Below are 20,435 nucleotides of genomic sequence, written 5' to 3' on the forward strand. Positions count from 1 at the left end.
CAGAGAACACCAATGGGATTGAGTGCCGGTTGCCCAAAGTGGTAACCTACTCTTTTAACATACCTCCTAGTGGCTTCCTTTCCTTCACTGTCTCACTTCCCTACTCCCCAGCTGGCGCTTCCTGGGCTCAGCCCCCAAATACACTACCTTCACAATCCTGGCCTCCAGATCTGTTTTAGTCGGGGGGCGTGCCAGCCTAAGACCAGTATGTTCTGGCTAAGGAGTCACATCGCCTCGAGAGAATGCACCTCTGACCCACTGGTCAGTCTCTTTTATTGTCGTCTTAATTTAAGCCATGCCCTTTCTTTTACCACTGACCCAGCAATTTTCATCACAGGTATCTGTTCCGTCAGAGAACTCACAGTCCCCACAGTCAAACTGCTTCACGTAACTCTCAGACCATTTTTAGAGGTATTTGATCCAGTGAATCACAAATAGCTTTAACTTAGTTGTCATTGTAAAAATAATGGTAGCATGCAATTTCTTGAATGGCCATTCCTAAGAACAGACATCCAGATTTAGACTCATTTGTTTACCTACAATAGTAAATTTCATTATTTTAAATGTGCATTCTTAATACAATCTATGCTTATTAGGTGGACTGCCGTGCTCTCTCCAAGTTCACTAGCTGTCGGGGGCATGGCAATCTGACCCTTATTAAGCATCTTTAGGTCATCATCTTATATAACTTCAGTGGGTTTTAAAAGCTGATATGTGTTCCAGTTTTTAAGCACAAAGCCATGTTTTCAGTTGAAGATAAAATTTTAAAAGTGCTATATTTGAAAATTTCCATTTAAGAATGATAGTGAAATCACAAAAGCTAGAAATGTCATGTTATCAGGAAATTCAGCAGAGCAGGAAGTGGAGCCAAGCACAGGTACATGTTTATAAACAATCCATCTGGTGAAGTAAAACTGTGGCCAGAAGTTGAACAGATCTGTGGGAGCCAGTGGGTTTTTGTTTAATTTGGTGGTGACCAATGTTTTCTACTTAAAAGCCAACTTTGAGAAAATAAAATGTTTACTGGCAGGCATGTTGTGGTGAATATCTAATGGAATTAGCTTTACTGAGTCCCATGGGGGAGAAGCTCTAATGATTTAGATTACCAGATCTACTGAATAGAAGAACATCACAGAACAAATGACACTAAAGTTTTCAGATCCAGAACTATTAATGTTTTATTTTGAAATAGTTATAAATTTTCAGGAAGTTGCAAAGAGAGGACAGAGTGGCTCTGTGTATCCTTCACCTAGTTTCCCCAATGGTTATTTCTTGCAAAACTAGAGTATGTTGTCAAAACCAGGAGACTGACATCTGTATAATATGTGTGTCATTTTATCACACGTGTAAGTTCAAAGAACCATCGCTGCAATTAAGATACAGAACTCTTGCGGTGCCTGGGTGGCTCAGCTGGTTAAGCATCTGCCTTCAGCTCAGGTCCTGGGATTGAGCCCTGTATCAGGCTCCTTGCTTAGCTGGGAGTCCGTTTCTCCCTCTCCCTCTGCCCCTCCAACCAAGCTCTCCCTTCTGCTGTTGAGCCATCTGTTAGTTTTTTTTTTATTTTTTTCATTTGTTTCAAGCATGTTCCTAATTGCTCGTGGAAGCATTTCTATGATGGCTGCTTAAAATCCTTAGATTATTCCAGACCTATGGTATCTATGTACTGGCACCTGTTGATTATTTTTTCTTATGCGAGTTGATGTTTTCCTGATTCTTGATATTTCGTATTTGATGCATGATTTTCAATTGTACCCTGGATAGCTTAGGTATTATTTTTAAGATTCTAGATCATACTTCAATCTTGTGTTAGCATGCCTCCTCTGACACCATGCCAGTGGGAGAAGCGAGGTGCCATCTCACTACTGCCAGGTGGGGGTAAAGGTCCACCCCCCCCCCACGTATGTCTTGACATGTGCTGGGGGGGCTCATTCCTGTGGATGGGGGTGAGATTTCAGGCTCCCTTCTAGGCCTCATCTAACACCGCCCTGGGTAGGAGAGAGAGGGGCACCTTGCTGCTGCCCACTGATACCACAGCAGGGTGAGGGAGGCCTTGTTTCTGCTGGATGGTGGATGAACTCGGGATCCCATGTGACTTCCAATGACAACTTGGGGGAAGGGAGAGGCAGAAGCTATTATCTCCAAGTGGGGATGAAATTCTTCCCACTATCACCCTGGCAGTGGGGGATGTGGTGGCTTGTGATAGCCAGGCCTTTGCTGTTGAGGTAGGGTTGAGGATTCTTCCATGGCATCTGGATGGAGTAAGGCAACTCGTATCTAGAAGATTCTGTCTTACTGGGTTGCCCCTTTCCCGGTCCTCTGGCTTAGAGAACAGACTTTTCTTGCCACTTTTGTCTGAGACTATCGGTGTTTCTGGGTTGCCAGTTTTCCCAGCATCCAATCTAGAACACATAAGGCAAAAAAAACAAAAACACCCCAAACCCATGTCATTCCTCAGGTCCTGAGGTCCCCTGGCCAGTCTACCTTCTTCTCCCCATCTTTCAGAATCTTCTTATGTTTCTTTTATATATAAGGCCCAGAGTTTTTACTTGTACTTAGTGAGAGGAATAGAGAGAAGTGTGTCTACTTCATCTTGGTCTGAAGCCATAAGCTAGTGGACATATTTTTAAAGTGGAAAAAGAATACATATGACTAATTTTTTTCAACCCTTAGAATGAAGAAGGCATTGAAGTTCACAAGGTCCATTTGAACATACTCTTTCTTTTCATCCTCAAAACAATCTGGTTAAGTTGGTCTTGTTGGCATCTCCCTTTCTCTGAGGGGAAAACTGGTTCAGAAGTGGCAGGTCAGACTCAGAGTCTCATAAGTTAATCACAGGGCTGAGAGTAGAATCAGATTATTCCAGCACCACGCTGCTTAAGCCAGACAAGGTAGAAGCATTAAGTACGCAGAGGTGAACAACCAGCCAGTGAGATTTGAGTTTACTTTTTTAAGTGCTCTTGTTGTGGCTTCTCTTCTACCCCATTCTGGTCTCCTTGTCTCTGCTTATGCAGCAGGACTGGACAAGCCATGCAACCAATAGCATCATCAGCAGAGCCTGTTTCCTAGAGCCACAGCTAAGCGTGCTGTGGGGCCTTGGCCCTGTCCCACTGGAAGAGTGGGACCACCCCTCCCGTAAGAAAATCTCCTCTACCAAGCCCTGTCCTACTGCCCACCTGCAGCACAGCACAAGTATTCCAATACATCCTTCTCCACGTCTACACGGGGAGCCCTGGGAGCTGGCTTTTTCCCTTCATCCTCTTCTCAGCATAAACTGAAAGGCTGCACTTGGTATTGTTCAACACTGGTAAAATCAGAGGTTAAAAAGAATTGGTTCAGGGGCGCCTGGGTGGCACAGCGGTTAAGCGCCTGCCTTCGGCTCAGGGCGTGATCCCGGTGTTATGGGATCGAGCCCCACATCAGGCTCCTCTGCTGGGAGCCTGCTCTTTCTCTCCCACTCCCTCTGCTTGTGTTCCCTCTCTCGCTGGCTGTCTCTCTCTCTGTCAAATAAATAAATAAAAAAAAAAAAAAAAAAAAGAATTGGTTCAGGGGTACCTGGGTGGCTCAGTCGGTGAAGTATCTGCCCTCGGCTCAGCTCATGATCTCAGGGTCCTGGGATCGAGCCCAGCATTGGGGGGCGTCCCTGCTCAGCGGGGAGTCTGCTTCTCTCTCTGCACCACCACCCCCCTGCTCATGTTTGCGTGTGCAAGCTCTCTTTCTCTCTGAAATAAAATATTAAAAAAAAAAAGAACTGGTTCACAGGGTGACAAATAACGTGGTCACCTGGCTGGCCTTGTTGCACTGCAGATGCATTAGCTGTCCAGTGCCAGCTGTGGGGACCTCTGTCTTTGGCACAACCAGTCCCCCTGATGGTGTGCACCCTCCTCATTTTGGTCAAACCATGTTCCTCTAAAACACTGAATTTCTAAATTTTTCCAAAAGCACTCACTGCACGTAAAAATAAATTTCCTGCACCTCAAGCTTTTAGATAAAACCTAAGATTGGCTGAAAAACTGGGATTCTGCAGATTTACAAGCATGGATAGGACCTCAGAAAAGTCTAGGCTTCAACATTCTCTCCTTAAATTTTTAAGTAAAATTCACACACCAAAATGAAGTGCCACGTTTGGCTTGTGGTTTCAGGCATCCCCTGATAGACCACTACATACTCCCAAGATAGAGGCACTCCAGCTTGAGAAGCAGAACACTGGGTGAAATGTCATATAAAACCACAAATTCCTTATACCTGAAACGAATATAACAGTGTATGACAACTATACTTCAAAAATAAACTAAAAAGAAAGCCCTACAAGCTCTTCCATATGATGTAATACCATGCACTATACACATCTGCGTACCTACTAAATTTTATCTTTATAAAAAACTAGTCCAAAATCAATGAGCAAAACTAATACGATAAAAGGTTGTTTCTGCATGTTACAAACAACATAGGATATATTTCAGAAAAAGTTCAAAAGAGGCAGAATGATGAAGTACTTCCTGGTGGAGATGCACGCCATAATAAACAACTAACCACAAAGATTCTTTTACTTAATCTCCAATGACACAAATGTAAAGCTTTATAAATTCTCACCACTGGTCATGCAGCTCTTACCACTCTTTGAATTAGGTAGGAAAAGATGAGTCTAAATTAGCAAGACTCCTGATTTACATAATTTTTAAAAGAAATATAACTGCTTTTTATTTCACTTTAATTGTATACAGCAACCAGAATTAAGCTACAATGTGTTAACCCAACAGAACAGCTTGAAAGGACCTGTGTAGAGTGGCTGGGTTTCCACTGGGCATGTATTCCTGAAGACTAATCTTCACAGGGAATACCAGGCATTTCTTAAAATCACTAAATATCTGAGGAAAATCTGTACCAGGACAGCAACAGTAAAGCTTAAACATTTAAAAAAAAAAAAAAAAAAAGCATACAGAAAAAAAAAAAGCCAATTCAAAAGAAGATAATAATTGTCTTCAGAGTGAAAAGGGAGGACATCAACACTGCCTCTTTTGAACTTTTTCTGAAATATATCCTATGTTGTTTAGTAACATGCAAAAACCACCTTTTATCGTATTAGTTTTGCTCATTGATTTTGGACTAGTTTTTTATAAAGATAATAAGAAGAACAGTTCAATAAACAAGAACAGACTTTTTTCCCCATCTCCTAGAAGTGAAAACATAAAATTGCTAAAATTAAAAATTTAAGTGGCAGGTGGTAGAGAATGAACGCAGCTGAAAAGCAAATTATCAACACTGGAAGACTGAGCTAACAAATTCTTTCAGAACTTAGAACCAAAAGACACAGAGATGGGAACTAGGAATGGACAGTTATAATATCTGAAGGCGAGAAGTGATAGTTCTGGAAATACGAGTTCCAAAAAAAGAGAAAATAAACAGCTGGAGGGAAGGAAATGATTTTGTTCATTATTAAAGATATTATCAACGTGATGACCTGACCCTTGAGCTTGAATGTAAGAGTTTTCAGCCTGAAGTGGCTGAATGGACAAGAATACATGAATGCATGAGAAAACAGCCATACCTACACTATCAATAGATTCACTGATATGAAACAAAAAATAAAATAAAAAAATCCTAAAAGCTTCCAGAAAGGAAAAAAAGGCATTTCCTATGAAGAAATAAGATCCAGGTTGACAATGACATCTTTTCAGCAACACTGCAAGTGAAGGGGCAATAGTGCCGTATTTTCAGTTACGAGAGATACCGAGTGAATTCCACTTAACTGTGAAGGAGGATGAAAAGCTTCCAGAAGTTCCCCAGTCTTGAGCTCTCTAAAAAATTTATTAAAGGATGATGACCAGCAAAATTCAAAAGGAATCCAAGAAGTAGACAAGAGTATAAGGAACAGTGATGAGCGAAGTAATAAATATTAACTCAGAGATAAATTTAAATAAATGCTATTAATAAAAATGATTGGGGCGCCTGGGTGGCACAGCGGTTAAGCGTCTGCCTTCGGCTCAGGGCATGATCCCGGCGTTATGGGATCGAGCCCCACATCAGGCTCCTCCGCTAGGAGCCTGCTTCTTCCTCTCCCACTCCCCCTGCTTGTGTTCCCTCTCTCGCTGGCTGTCTCTATCTCTGTCAAATAAATAAATAAAATCTTTAAAAAAAAATTTTTTTTTAAATAAAATAAAAATGATTAACAACAATCCAGAATGCAGTTATCAGTTGGTCTCAAGACTGGAAATGACAGGGGTAGAAAAGGCAAAGTAAAAGTGTGCAAAGTGAGAAACAGATAGAGGTAGAAACTTCAGACAGTGAGAAAAAAATACAAATGAGTTTAAATACTGAACTTAAACTACACTGGGGCTGCTGAAGTACAACGTGAGGGAGAAAATGGAAAGCAGCAACAGCAGCAACAAGTACAGTCAAATCAACAAACAGCAACAAAGGAAAAAAACAAAATATGGTGAAAGGAAAAAATAAATTAAGATAGGAAGAATAGCTATAAACATCATTATCATTATGATAATCATAATAAATATATCAGGTCACAACACCCAATTAAAGATCAGGGACGCTGAGTGTGGCTGAAAAGGAGAAAGCCAGCTATATTTTATTTAGGCCATACTTAAAAACAAAATGTTACAGGGAGGTTGAATTAAGAGATGGAGAAAGATACACCAGATAAGGGCAAACAGAAAAAAAAAAAAAAGCAAAAATAGTTTCAGGAAAAATGGGATATAAGGAAAAAAGTCTAAAAGGACAAAGAGGGCACCTAGATGACTCAGTCAGGTAAACTTCCAACTCTTGATTTCAGGTCAGGTCATAATCTCAGGGTCAAGAGATTGAGCCCCACATCAGGCTTGTGCTGGGTACGGAGCCTGCTTAAGATTTTCAATCTTCCTCTCCCTCTGCTCCTCCGGCCCCTCCCATCACTGCCCCCACCCCCCTCCATTCTCTCTCCATCTCCTAAAAAAACAACAACAACAAAGAGAAATGTTTCCTACTGACAAAAGATAGGATCCATAAGAACACCTGAGCAGCCTGGATAAAAATGCCTGTCATTCTTGAAATCTTGTCATCATCAGGTTGGGTGTCATTGTCAGGTCAGTGAACAAACAAATCCCAGCCTTTGTGGAGCTTTTGTTCTAGTGGAAGACAGACCAAAACACTAATAAATAACCAAACTATACAGTGTGTCGGATGGTGATAAGTGCTAAAAAAAAAAAAATAATAAAATAAAAAAAATAAATAAATAAAAAAACTAAAATAAATCAGGGAAGGGTGAAAGGGGGTGCAATTTCAAGTGCAGTTAATAAAGGAAGGCCTTACTGAGAAGGTAACATATGAGCAAGACCTCAAGGCTAAGCGGGCACCATGCAGATTTCTGAAGGAAGACAATTACAGGCCAAGGACCCAGTAAGAGCTGGAGAGGGAAGTGGGCTCAAGATGGAAGAGCTCGTTAGAAATGGGAGGAAAAACCAGACATCCATGAAACAGAAACTAAGGATCCCTCCCTGAATGATTTTAGTAAGTTTCAAAATAAAACACATGAGGTCACTATCTGAAAAATGACATAACCCGAGAGACTACTAAAAGGAAGAAAATTTTAGAGATGTGTGACATGCAGTCAAGGAGACTTGAATTTAATCCAAAGAGGTTATTGGATTGTGACTATAAATAAAACAGCCGAAGCCTACTCGATTGCATTTCACCCAAGGAAAACTATATTTAAAGAGAAAGGTTTAGTTTGAGTAGGATTCAGAAAACAGAGTTTTAGAGATAAAATGTGACTATTAGTTTCCAGCAATGTCTTGGAAAAGGGATACTGATTAGTGGAATTGAAAAACGGGTTTCTTTAACAGATACAGATCTTCCTCCACTTATAATACAGTTCTGTCCAAGAAGCCCACCATGAGTTGAAAATGCATTTAATACACCTAACTTAGCGAACATCATAGCTTAGCCTAGCCCACCTTCAGTGTGCTCTGAACCTCACAGCAGCCTACAGATGGGTAAAATCAGCCACCACAAAGCCTGTTTTATAATAAAGGATTGAATACCTCATGTAATTTACTGAATACGGTACTGAAGGTGAAAAACGGGACAGAATGGGTGTATGTGCATCGGTTGCTGACCCTTGTGGTCATGTGGCTGGCTGGAAGCTGTGCTCACTGCCTCTGCCCAGCATCACAAGAGAATACTCCGCTGCAAGTCGCTAGCCCAGGAAAAGATCAAAACTCAAAATTCAAAATAGGATTTTTACTGGATGCCTATCACTTTCACACCATCCTAAAGTCGAAAAACCCTAAGTTGAACCATCCTAAGTTGGGGACTACCTGAACATTTTTCATTTTAATCATAAAGATAGAGTATTTGGAGATAATGATTAGGTCATTAGAATCATCCAACGGATAGCAGGATGAGAAAGAAACCTTAAACAGTGGCAACTTCTCATACAGATTTCCTGTAAGAGGAGAGTGTGTTCATCAAAAGGGCTTGAGTGTCTAGTCCCAAGGACACTTTTGCCAACATATACTAATAAAATGGCATTCTGATTTATTTGGTATTCCTGTGTAAGTTTGGTTCTAACAGTCGGTAGCCTGGAGCTATCTGAATACGTAGAAACACAGGGACTGAGATGCTAAGGGCCGAGCTTTGAAAAGTAGTTATTACAGTGAGGTAGAGCTGGGTCGGCCATTAGTAGCCCTCCCAGGTGTCACCCATACCTCAGGCTTCATCCCTCTAACCAGATGCTGGAAACGCTGTATGGAGGAAAGAGCCCTGGACTTAACAGTACGGTGACGTACCCCATCCAGGATGCCATCCCCACTAGCCGTGCAATCCTGGGCAGCACCACGGAATCTCGCCTATCCTCAGAGAGTTACACAGCCTTTAACATGGGAGTGATAAGGGCTATTCTATCTCACTGGTTTGTTTTAAGGCACAGAATCTAACTGTAAAACAAACAGCTAAATGAATAGAAGCTATTAACACCAGCATCATTGCATGCCCTGCAGCAATGAGTACATAATTGACACGCCGGAGCACATTACCACAACTCTCTGAAAATTGAGGACAAGATGAAAAACCACCAACCCACCAAACAAAATATAGGAAATCCTACCTCTCAGCAACAGGTTTGGCAATGTTTTCAAAAATGGTCTCTTGGTTTGCACCCTGATCAAAAATCTTTTGAAATCTGCAAATATGAAAGTGGTAGTTACTTAAAGGCTGAGCTTCAAATACAATTGGATTAATTTCTTTTTTTTTTTTCCTGAAAGCTTTGTAAATTACCCCATATTTACATCACTGGGCTTACCTAACCTGACACAATGTTTGCCCTGTAGTCCCAACCACACTGCCCTGTTGTACCCCTGTATACAAATGGTGGGTAAACAGTATTGCTTTGACAAGATCTGCACAATAAATCCCTCTGAAAAACTGCAGCAGCTTTGAACCAAATAATAAACTGTGTGTTCTTTAGCCCTCAAGAGGGACAGTGTCTGCAACTAGCATCAAATTCGAATCCAGATAAGTGCGTGAAATGGAAACCCAAGAACAGGGTGTAAACAAGCCAGCGAACTTCTGATGCCTGCCCTGTCAGGACAGAACACAGCTGTGAAATGTATGATTATCGAACTTGGTTTTAAAATTGTGAACCGAGGTTGATTTTCCATCAATAGGTGCTGCATCCTGGTACTGGCACTTAACTCTCCGGGTAGTTTTGCCCCATTGGGTTGATCACAAATCAAGTCAAAATGTAAATCAAGATGGGCCTGTCCTGCAAAGAGATATCTTTATCAGTTTGGCAAGGCCAGGGCCACGGGGCGGTGGAAGGGTGGCGACGCTGCTTGTCTCACAATGGCACTGTGACTGAGCTTAGTAAGGGATCACGGGCACAGTGGGAAATCCAAGGTAACTTTTATAGTGTGGTAAGTCACTTACTGGCAGGAATGGCCCTCATTAAAACATCATGAAGGAAGTAAGAGGGAGAGGGAGACACATGGGCAGGGAAAGGAGGAAAGGGGGAAAAGGGGGAGAAAGAGGGAGAAGCATAAGCATATAGGGCAAAATGTTAACAATCAGTGAATCTCCCGCCAAGGGCCTAGGGGAGGTTACTGCATTATTCTTCCACCTTTTCTGCATATTTAAAATTTTTCAAAACAAAAAAATAGGGGTGGTGTGGCGTTAAAGCAAAAACTTTAAAACAAACACGCTGAAGGCATCTTAAGCAGGTTTCAGAGTGGCTTGGGAACTTCTGGTCCCTGTGTCTCGGTTGTGACTCACAAGTGAGTCAGACGCATGTTCTGTTAAAGTAGAGACTACATGAAATGTGGGACTATTTTCACGACCAAGGAGTTCAGAAGGATGTCTGGAGCTGGGTAGGAAATACAAAATGGAATGAAATTCGCGGTCTTTAATCAACATTAACTTCCAAAGATCCTTAGAGCTTATCAATCTCCCTTTTGAAGAAGCAAATAATGGAACTATACAAAAGAGACTGTCAGACACTCTGGTGACCAGGTCATTTAGGTTTTTTTGTGTGTGGTTTTTTTTTGTTTTAATTTATTTTTTTTTAATTATAATAATATTTTTTTATTATATTATGTTAGTCACCATACAGTACATCCCCGGTTTCTGATGTAAGGCTCGATGATTCATTACTTGCATATAACACCCAGTGCACCATGAATACGTGCCCTCCTTACTACCCATCACCAGTCTATCCCATTCCCCCACCCCCCTCCCCTCTGAAGCCCTCAGTTTGTTTCTCAGAGTCCATAGTCTCTCGTGCTTCATTCCCCCTTCTGATGACCAGGTCATTTAGTAAGCAAGATTATATCTTAGCAGTATTTACCAGTTTGCCCAGAACACTCCTCAGAATCTGTAGGTGCACCACGGCTTAGATATGAACGCTGACATAACACAGGGGACCTGGCCGCTCAAACACTCTTAATAGCACTACCTACTGTGACGTCTGAGCACAGACTCAGCAGTGCTTTTGAGGATGATGGTGATAAGGCTGCTTTGCTTCTTTGACCAGGCTGGCGATGCCTGAGTGAATCCATCTGCCATTCCCAACTCCCTAAGTAATAGGAATTACATCGACCACCACATAAACCCAAGAGATGGCAGACGTTTCGGTAAATCATACAATGGTACTTAAAGACCAAATATCATCATCCCAAAATATTTTAGTTTATGTAATGTAGTTACATAGTAATTCGAAAAGTCATTATGATCAGCTAGCTTCTGAAAACCATGGGAGGACAAAGCAGCATCAGAGAGTTTAAAGAGTTCAGTCAAATCCAGAGAAGGAAGTTGAGGCCCAGGGAGATAAAGCAATTTACTCATGGCCCTGGAGCTAATCAGGAACACACCCTGAGATGTAACTTCTGTAACTTCGATGTCCTGATTCTGAGGAGGTCCTTTCATTTATTAGGAAGTTGTGTAGGCTTTTTCTAAAGTCCATTTCGAACTTGGCATATGCGGACCTCTTCCCACCCCAAACCCGTACTTCCTGGTCTTCTGCATCCTCGTACAGGACAACTCCATCCTTCTAAACATTCAGCCCAAAGCCCTTAGGGCATCCTGACCCTGCGTGCGCGCGCGCTCTCTCTCTCTCTCTCCCTCTCTCCATTACACTCCATATCCCACCCATCCACTAACTCTGTCAGCTCTGACCTTCAAAATGCATCTAGAATCCAACTATTTCTCAACTTTTCTACCTGCTACTACCCCGGCCCAAGCTACCATAATTTCTTCCCTGGTCTCCCTTGAAACACACTGCTCTTACAGTCTATTTTCCACGTGCCAGGACAAATGGTCCTGCTAAAATGTAAGTGAAATTATTTCATTCTCTGGTCAAAATCCTCCATTACCTTCCCATAACACCGGGAGGAAAAAGCTTACAACGACTTTTCCCCCAAAACCATCCTTACAACGACTTCTAAGTCTCCCTACCATCTGATCACTCAGCTGCTCCTTTAACCCTCTTCTTCTCCAGGCACACATACCCCTTTACTCTTCCTCAGACATGATAGCACTCTCCCATCTCTGGGACTTGCTCTTGGTTTTTCCTTGGCCTGGAATCCCAATCCCTCAAATATCTGAATGTCTAACTTCCTCACCTCCTTTAAGCCTTTGCTCAAATATCACCCTCCTGGGACACCTTCCCTGACTGCCCTATGAAACACTCCATCCCTCCCCTTTGCAGCCCCTCTTCCTGGCACTCCTTATTCCCCTTGCCTGCCTAATTTTTCTCCGTGGCACTTAACACTTCCTGATATACACTGTACTTAAGGATCTGCCTATCTACCTCCTCCCACTAAAATGTAAGCACCATAAGAGCCAGACCTTTGTTGCATTCCCTGCTGTGTTCCTAGCCATTAAAACAGCACACAGTGGATGGTAAATAAATATTTACCGATTGAATGAATGAATGTTCTTGGGAGGAAACACCCTTAAGATGCTGAAATATTTATCTCTGAACATAGGTATAAGTTAAATACCTGATTAATTTATTTAAAATGCTAAAGCCAATATTTTTAATCCAGAGATTTAGAAAGAATAAGAGATTTAAAGTAAGCAAATAACACATTTTCAATGAAACATGTTTAAATGTACTGTTTCTATCTACATAATATAAAGAATACTTTGGAAAAAGCCAATAGATAGAGACGTGGCCAATTGTTCCTAACAATCATATAGAATCATGCTGAATAAAATGTTTCAGCAAACTGCGGTTTTATAGAGACTGGCCTCACCCAGCTGTCATGAAGTCACAGCTACTGAAGTATGTGGCATGCTTACACCAGTAGGAAAATGCCTGCTTCAGAAAAAGTAAGTCTTGTTTCATAAAGGTACTCCTTAAAGAACAAAATGAAAGGCAATGGGGAGCCAGAAAGACAGGGTAAGGACCACCTCACTATGCAGCCATGTGCTAGCAATCCCCCATGTGCTTACAGTAAAAGAAGATACCAGAAGATGGGGCGGAGGTGGGAGGAGATGGATAATTTAGACACAAAGCATAAACTGTCAAGACCAAAGAGAATTTTTGAGACATAAATAAATAAATAAATAAATAAATAAATAAATAAATAAATAAATAAATTTGAGAGAGAACCATAAAAAAATACCTGGGTTGGTTTTATGCAAAGGGTGAGCACAGAAACATTATGGAAACAGGGCCCAAGCAAAACAGCCTAGAAAGAAATGCAAGACAGCAATTAGGATTCCTTCCATGGGACCCAGAAATCCACGACCTAAATGGAAGCAGAGATCAAATATGGCTTTAACTTGGGCTCAAACTTCTTCAAAAGTCAAAAGTGGGGATGAAAAGAAACAGCACAGAGTGAAACTAGGGAAAAAAGGCAGCATAAAGGAGCCCATATCCCTCATTTCAAGGCCTGGCTACTAGAAAAGAATTTGGACCAAAGGCACTGATGACAATCCAGGGGTGGCTGTTGGGTAGGTTTCACCCGATCCCTACAGTTCGGCACTGTCCAAGAGAAATATAATGCAATCCATACATGTGAGTATATGTGTAATTTAAAATTTTCGAGTAGCCACTTTTTTAAACAAAGAAACAGGTGAAATTAATTTTAAGAATCTATTTTTAATCCACTATAACCCCAAACTTTATCATTTTAATATGTAATCAGTATGAAAAAATTCTTGAGATGTTTTACATTCTTTTTTCCCCCCCACACCAAGCCTTCAAAAATCTTCGATCTGTTTCACACTTAGAGCACATCCCAGTTTAGGCTGGCTACATTTTAAGTGCTTAAGACCTCCCTGTGGCTAGCAGCCGCTACATTAGACAATAGAGGTATGCAGTGTGCATGTGGGCATATGAGCTCCAGATACCATTTATGTTATAAAGAAAGCTCATCTATACAGCACACAGATTACACCTTAAGTTCAACTTGAATAAAGTTTAGCCATACACTGAGCTTCCTGTAAGAGCTAAATCATAGTGGACCAAGTAGGAAAAGGACAACACTAGATAAACAGATGTAACAAAGAAAGGCTGGGGTTTGGGGAGAGCATCTTGGACAGAGAAACACACCCTCGGGGCTCCAGGGTGGTGCAGCTGGTAGAGCTTCTGCCTTGAGGTCAGGTCATGACCCCACTTCAGCCCACTCTCTGCTCAGCGGGGAGCCTGCTTCTCGCTCCTCTGCCTGCCACTCTACCTGTTTGTGCACACTCTCCACACCCCCCTCAGTCAAATAAATAAATAAAATCTTAAAAAAAAAAAAAAAAGGAAAGAAACACACCCTCTTTTCAACTCTGGGCCCAGCGATGAAAAGACAACTACCTACTAGATGAGATAGAAAATCGCACTACATTCTCCCCACAAAATGGCACTAATGATTTCACGGTGGATATTAATGCATACCAGAGTTAGTTCAATAGTGAAGCAGAAACAGAAGCTAAAGATGAACTTACTTAAATTTGTAGCTTTCTCGCTTATTATTCACAAATCCATCTGCCAAATCTCGAGGTAAGATAATTTCCAGGCTAGGGGTTAATTTTTCATCGTCATCTATGGAATAAATCTGCAAATATGAAGACAACAAATGAATATAGCACGGTAAAATTACAGCTGGAATTATGACCAAGTTATTATGATAGGCATTGTAATTGTATAAAAAATTGTATTCTCAAGATAAGTCATAACATCGTATAATTTGGATAATTTTCCTCTTTGAACTGTGTGCAGACTCTAACAAATATATGGAACAGAAAAAGAGGTAACACTTAAATCAATGCTCTATCAAAGCTCAGATTCTCTTTGAATGATCTAGTACTCGAATTTGAGCATTTGAGTGTCTCTGTTGTTGAGAAACTAATAGTTCTGAAAGCAGGACATTAATCTAAGTACTGCTTTGGAATTATGTACCAGAAATTAACATCTTTCTATGACCAATAAGCATTTCTGAGCATTTACAAAGTGGCCGAAGCAGATCAAAGGACTAGGTCTGAGACTTCTCAGAGAGCTCACAAGAATGCTCTAATTCAAGTTATATTCAAAGCAGCCCCAGTTTCCATGAGACATATTCAGGCATTTGATAAAAGACATGTGGTTTCAAAAGACATATGTAATTCATGTCTTTGATGTCATCTTCAAGGTTCTCGTCCCAGCTCAGCCACTAATTAGCAAGGGACCTGGGAGAAACCACTTAACCTCTCTAAACTGATATGGAAATGAAGGGGTCTTAACCAACCCCCCTTCCAACTGCAAATTTTCTGATTCTCTTCTTGGTTACCTACTTCTTTATTTACTGGCCAGGAAAATCAAGACTCAAGCCTATAAAGAGGTCACGTGGAATAAAGAATAGCGTAAGACTTGGTACCCAAAGACTTGTGTCCAACACTGAGCTCAATTTACCAGCTGTGTGACCAGCCACCACGTTCAGAATCTCAGTTCCTTTATACATAAAATGAGGAAAACAGAATTGCCTCCCTTACAAGTTTGCTGGGGGATAAATGATGTCATGGAAATGGAAGCATTTTGTAATGCACCATAAAAAATGTTAGTCATTAGATTTAGAGGTTTTTTTTTAAAAAAAAGACTTCTTGTCTTTCACCAGGAAATAAAAGTCTTTCTAACAGGCAATACTTCCTGTTTAAGACTCATTTAGATGCTTGATTATGGGGGAAAAGTCATATTCTTAAACAAGTAAAGCTTACCTAAATCTCCCTAAAGTAAATAATTTTCCTAAGCAGATTTTTATTGAACCTCTCACTTAAAATGTGAAGAATTCATGCAGAAAAGTCATCCTGTAAAGTAAAATTATTTGTAGAAAGTAATGGCATCAGGTCTGAGACTTTCCGTGGCTAGGTTTTCTCAAGAGACATTTAAAAATTATACCCTGTAGGGCACTACACTAAAAAAAAAAGTTAATGGCTAGACAGGTGAGTGAAAGGGGTGTGTAAGACATGAAACATACAAGAGTGAGATACTCCTTTTCATGCGAGTCACATGTTCTAAAAAATTCTGTAACACTCAGTGCTCAAAAGACAGAAAGGACCATCGACTACAGTGAGAACACTGACCCTCTACCTCGCTTATTAAGCCATTCTTTGAGGCATTAAGAAAAGTCCCTCTCAACCAGAAACCTTGCTTAGTTTAATAGACTGACTCTTTACCTTTAGTCATAACAATATTTATTTGAGACACAGTGGGGAGTTTTTAGACCCAGAAGACAATTACAAGAAATATGAGGATGAATATGAACATGTTTTGAAATGTACTGAGCACCATACAAATGAAAAGCATGGCCACTGCTGAAATTATCAGAGGTTTGTCTTATGCATCTTCTAAGTTACCACTCTATAGATTATTATAACTTACTTTATAGTGCCTTAAGGAATAAGACTAATGAAGTAATACGACCGCAAAATGAAGAGGAAAGAAAGAAAAATACAGGGGTGCCTGGGTGGCTCAGTCAGTTAAGCATCTGCCTTCGGCTCAGGTCATGATCTTAGAGTCCTGGGATCAAGCCTCACATCGGGCTCCCTGCTCAGTGGGGAGACTGCTTCTCCCTCTGCTCCTCTGTCTTAGTCTCTCTCTCTCTCAGATAAATGAATAAAATCTTAAGGAAAAAAAAAAAGAAAAATACCTTTGAATCACTCCTGGTTGAATGTTACAGGCAAAAAAACAACCATAACATATCCCAGGAGCAAAAAGATAGGGTGATAAAAGTGGGATTTCTAAGGGAGAGCAGGGATACAGTAACTCAAAATGTGTTCAGCTGTGTTCTCTTATTTTTATGTATGTGGCATAATGTTGCATCTTGGTAAGAATCTGCCATTATAAACATATAGTAGGACCTAAAAATACTCAAACAATCCACCCTACAGAATCTCACCAAAGAAAAGCAAAAGAAGGCACAGTAAAATATGCAAACACTGCACTTTAAGAAAAGAGAAAGTTCAAAATTATACCCAAGATTCTCCAACCCCCTATCATCCTCCCACCCCCTCGCCCAACCAATCCTCTAATAATACCAAATCCAAGCGCCTGCTTCCCACTGCTAAGTCTATGTAGAAAAGCTCAATATTTTTGACTAAGAATCTGAAAGATACGGAAGGATTTTACATATAAAACACTTGGTATATATAATGCACTTTTAAAAACCTTCTCATAAGTGAATATAAGAGGAGAGAAAATGGGAAGATATCCATGGTTCTACACTGTTTCATTCCTTTAAAAAAAAAAAAAGTATTTTCTTTGGAGTCTTCTCATGCATCTTATTTTCAAGTAGTCCATGAGTAAAAAAACTTTTGATGATGATGATGACAAAGATGCCATATTCTTGTTTCAAATATGTAAATAATATGAGGCAAATGCTACATTATAATATACTATGATGTTACATAGATACACATTGTAGATATGGAATAGATATAAAATATTATTAATAATATACCTATTCCACACACTCATGAGTAAGACCCAGACTGCCCTTACCTAAGTCCTCACTTTGGGAGGAAAAGAGTTTGGTTTGAAGAGCCAAAAACTTTAGAATAAAAAATCTTAAAACCTGGGTTCTGCCACTGACTGGGTGGATGGCTTGATGGCATTATTTCACCTGAGACTCAGTTTCCTCATCTACAAAATGAGGGAAATGACATCAACCTTGCAGAGTTCTCCTGAGAATCAGAGATAATGTAGACAAAACACCTAAGTGGTAAGGACTATGCTCTTTCTAGGGAGGAAAAAAACATGTTTTGAAACATTTAAGAAGTACAGCAAGTATCTCTTCTCACCGGGAGGGCAAGGTCTTAAACTGACTTTAGCACACTAGTGGCGGCACCTAGTAAATGCTCAATGCTGTAGAGGTTTGTCTTGTGCATCAGTATTTTCTGAATGAAAAGCATACACACACACACACACACACACACACACACACACACACACAATCTTCGGGATGCATAAATCTGTATATCTGCAAAAAGTTTGTCAAAGGTTCATGTTTGCGTCGTACAAGGACGATGTAGTCAGGCAACAGATTCCTAGAGGCCCACTCCGCACAGAGCCACAGTGGCATGTTTTTAGTTTGTGTGTCTACCTACACTATCCGCAGCATCTCAGACGTGTGCGGACACGCATCTTTTGCTGGCACGTTCTGCCCAAGCGAGCAGCACAGGTGTGGGCTCATCTGTGTGCAGAGTGCGCACCGCTGCGTGACCGCTTCCCGGGAAGGTGCGAGAGGGGTGCAAGCTGACGCGTGGCCCCCGTGAGCGCGCACACACGCACACTCACGCGTCGGCCCCTGCGTGAACACGTGTGCCCGGGCGCCCGTGTGCGGCTCTGTGCACAGCGTCCGCGCCACCGGGCCCTGCCCCGCGGGAGTGGCCCGGCTGCCTGCGTGGCCTCCCGGTCGCCTCAAGAGAGTGTGCGGAACTCGGGACGCCATCCCGCGCCCTGCGCCCAGCCGCCCCCCTCAGTCTAGGGCCCAGCGTGCCGTCCCTCCCCTGCCTGGGAGGCCCCACCGCGCCGGCGCCCTCGCTGCCCGTACCCCTTGTGGCTGCTTCCGGGCGGTGGGCTTCACCCTCGCGAAAACCTGTATGGTCTGCTTCACCATCTCCTCCCGGCTCTGCACTGACCCTTGACCTCTCTCAGGATCTGGCTCCCAAAACTTCTGACTCCCACCACTTCCGGCCAGCCGCAGCCTTAGCAACAGTAACTACGGACACTACCCAAGGAGCACCGCGCCAACGAGGCCCGCCTCCTCTCCCTAATTGGTTACTGACTGTAGAGGAGGCTGAAGGGAAACGCTGGGGGGCGGGGTTGGGGCGGGGTTGGGGCGGGGTTGGGGCGGGGTTGGGGCGGGGGAGGGGGAAGGGGCGGGGCCGACCGGAGAATGCTGCGCGCTCGCGGGGTCGAGGTCTGGGCGCCAGGTTGAGCTCCACAGCTGGCCTACTTGGTGGTTAGTGGGGTGACAACCACCATGCCCTGACCGGTTCCTTAATCCATTCTTTCTCTGTGCCAAAACCTCTTTTAAGCACTGAAGTCATTCTGTTTTTTATTATTCATTCATTTAAGAAATGTCACTTGATCTGTGACAAGCAATATGCTGGCTGGGGATGATCTTGAGCTGAGCACGAGTGCCTCTGCCCTCTTCGAGATGAGGGTCTGATGAAGGAGGCCGCTTTTCCACGGGAAGTTACGAGTTATACCGGGATCGGGCATGAGATTCTGTGGAAGGCACCTCTTCTGTCTCTGTTTTGGAAGAAGTCAAGACTGGAAGAGATATCCTTTGCCATACAATGGCCCTGTCAAGAATGGATTGGCTCCCTTGTGCACGGTTAGTAGGAAGGTAAATTTGTGCAGTCACTATGGAAAACAGGATGGAGATTCCTCAAAAAAATGAAAAATAGAACTGCCATTGATCCAGCAATTCCACCTCTGGAAATATATCCAAAAGAATTGAAATCTGGATGTCAACGAGATCATTGCACTCCCAGAATCTTTGCAGTGTTAGCCAAGACACGGAAAACACTGAAGTGTTTTGGACACTGGATAAATGGATAAATGGACAAAGAAAATGTGATATGGGTATATATGAAGATTATTTAATCTATTATTTATCTTCTATGTATAATGGAATATTTTCCTGCCACAAAACAAAACAAAAAAGGAAATCCTGCCATTTGCAGCTACACAGATGAAACCAGAGGGCATTGTGCTAAGTGAAATAACTTGAAGAGAGGCAGATAGTGTATGATTTCACTCATCTGTAGCATCTAAAAGAGCTGAACTCACAGAAACAGAGAAGAATAGGTGGCCAGGAGCTGGGGGTGCAGAAAATGGGCAGATATTGGTTAAAGGTACAAATTTCCAGTCATAAGACAAATAAGTTCTGAGAATCTAATATACAGCATGGTGACTGTAATTAACAATATTGTGTTATATACTTGAAAGTTATACTTTCTTATATACTAAGACAGTAAATCTTGAATATTCTCACCAGAAGAATAGGTGGTAATTGTGTGAAGTGGCGGAGGTGTTAACTTTATTGTGATAACAATTTCACAGTACAGATGATCCCCGACTTATGATGGTTTGACCAATGATTTTTCAACTTTATGATGGTGCAAAAATGATAGGCATTCAGTAAAAACTGTACTTAGGATTTTGAATTTTATCTTTTCCTGGGCTGATGATATGTAGTATCATGCTGTCTCATGATGCTGGGCAGCGGCAGGGAGCCACAGCTCCCAGTCAGCCACATGATCCGAAAGTTAAACAACCTGTATACTTACAACCATTCTGTATCCATAAAACTGTTCTGTTTTTCACCTTCAGTGCAATATTCAATACATTACATGAGATGTTCAATACTTCATTATGAAATAGGCTTTGTATTAGGTGATTTTTCCCAACTGTAGGCTACTGTAAGCACTCTGAGCACATTTAAGGTGGACTAGGCTAAGCTACAGATGATTGGTAG

The 20,435-nt window shown here is 41.7% G+C and overlaps 1 protein-coding gene across 4 annotated transcripts in view; it reads right to left on the reverse strand.

Moving 5' to 3' along the window:
* Positions 1–18,676, reverse strand: part of KIF6 (kinesin family member 6) — a 417,257-nt gene extending 398,581 nt beyond the window's left edge. For 3 of the 4 annotated variants that reach the window (XM_045786292.2, XM_045786295.2, XM_045786297.2), the window contains exons 1-3: positions 18,501–18,676; positions 14,422–14,531; positions 9,095–9,169 (exon numbers count right to left, since the gene is read on the reverse strand). In XM_045786292.2, coding sequence (XP_045642248.2) covers positions 9,095–9,169; positions 14,422–14,531; positions 18,501–18,566 — 251 coding nt within the window. In that variant the 5' untranslated portion in view covers positions 18,567–18,676. The remainder of the gene's footprint in view (positions 1–9,094; positions 9,170–14,421; positions 14,532–18,500) is intronic. The other variant, XM_087858216.1, reaches the window with a different exon arrangement.
* Between the last annotated feature and the right edge of the window lie 1,759 nt (positions 18,677–20,435).

This window comes from Ursus americanus, chromosome 32 (assembly GCF_024610735.1).
Source record: "Ursus americanus isolate L20-20 chromosome 32, mUrsAme1.1.p, whole genome shotgun sequence".
In the NCBI taxonomy this organism is placed as follows: domain Eukaryota; kingdom Metazoa; phylum Chordata; class Mammalia; order Carnivora; family Ursidae; genus Ursus; species Ursus americanus.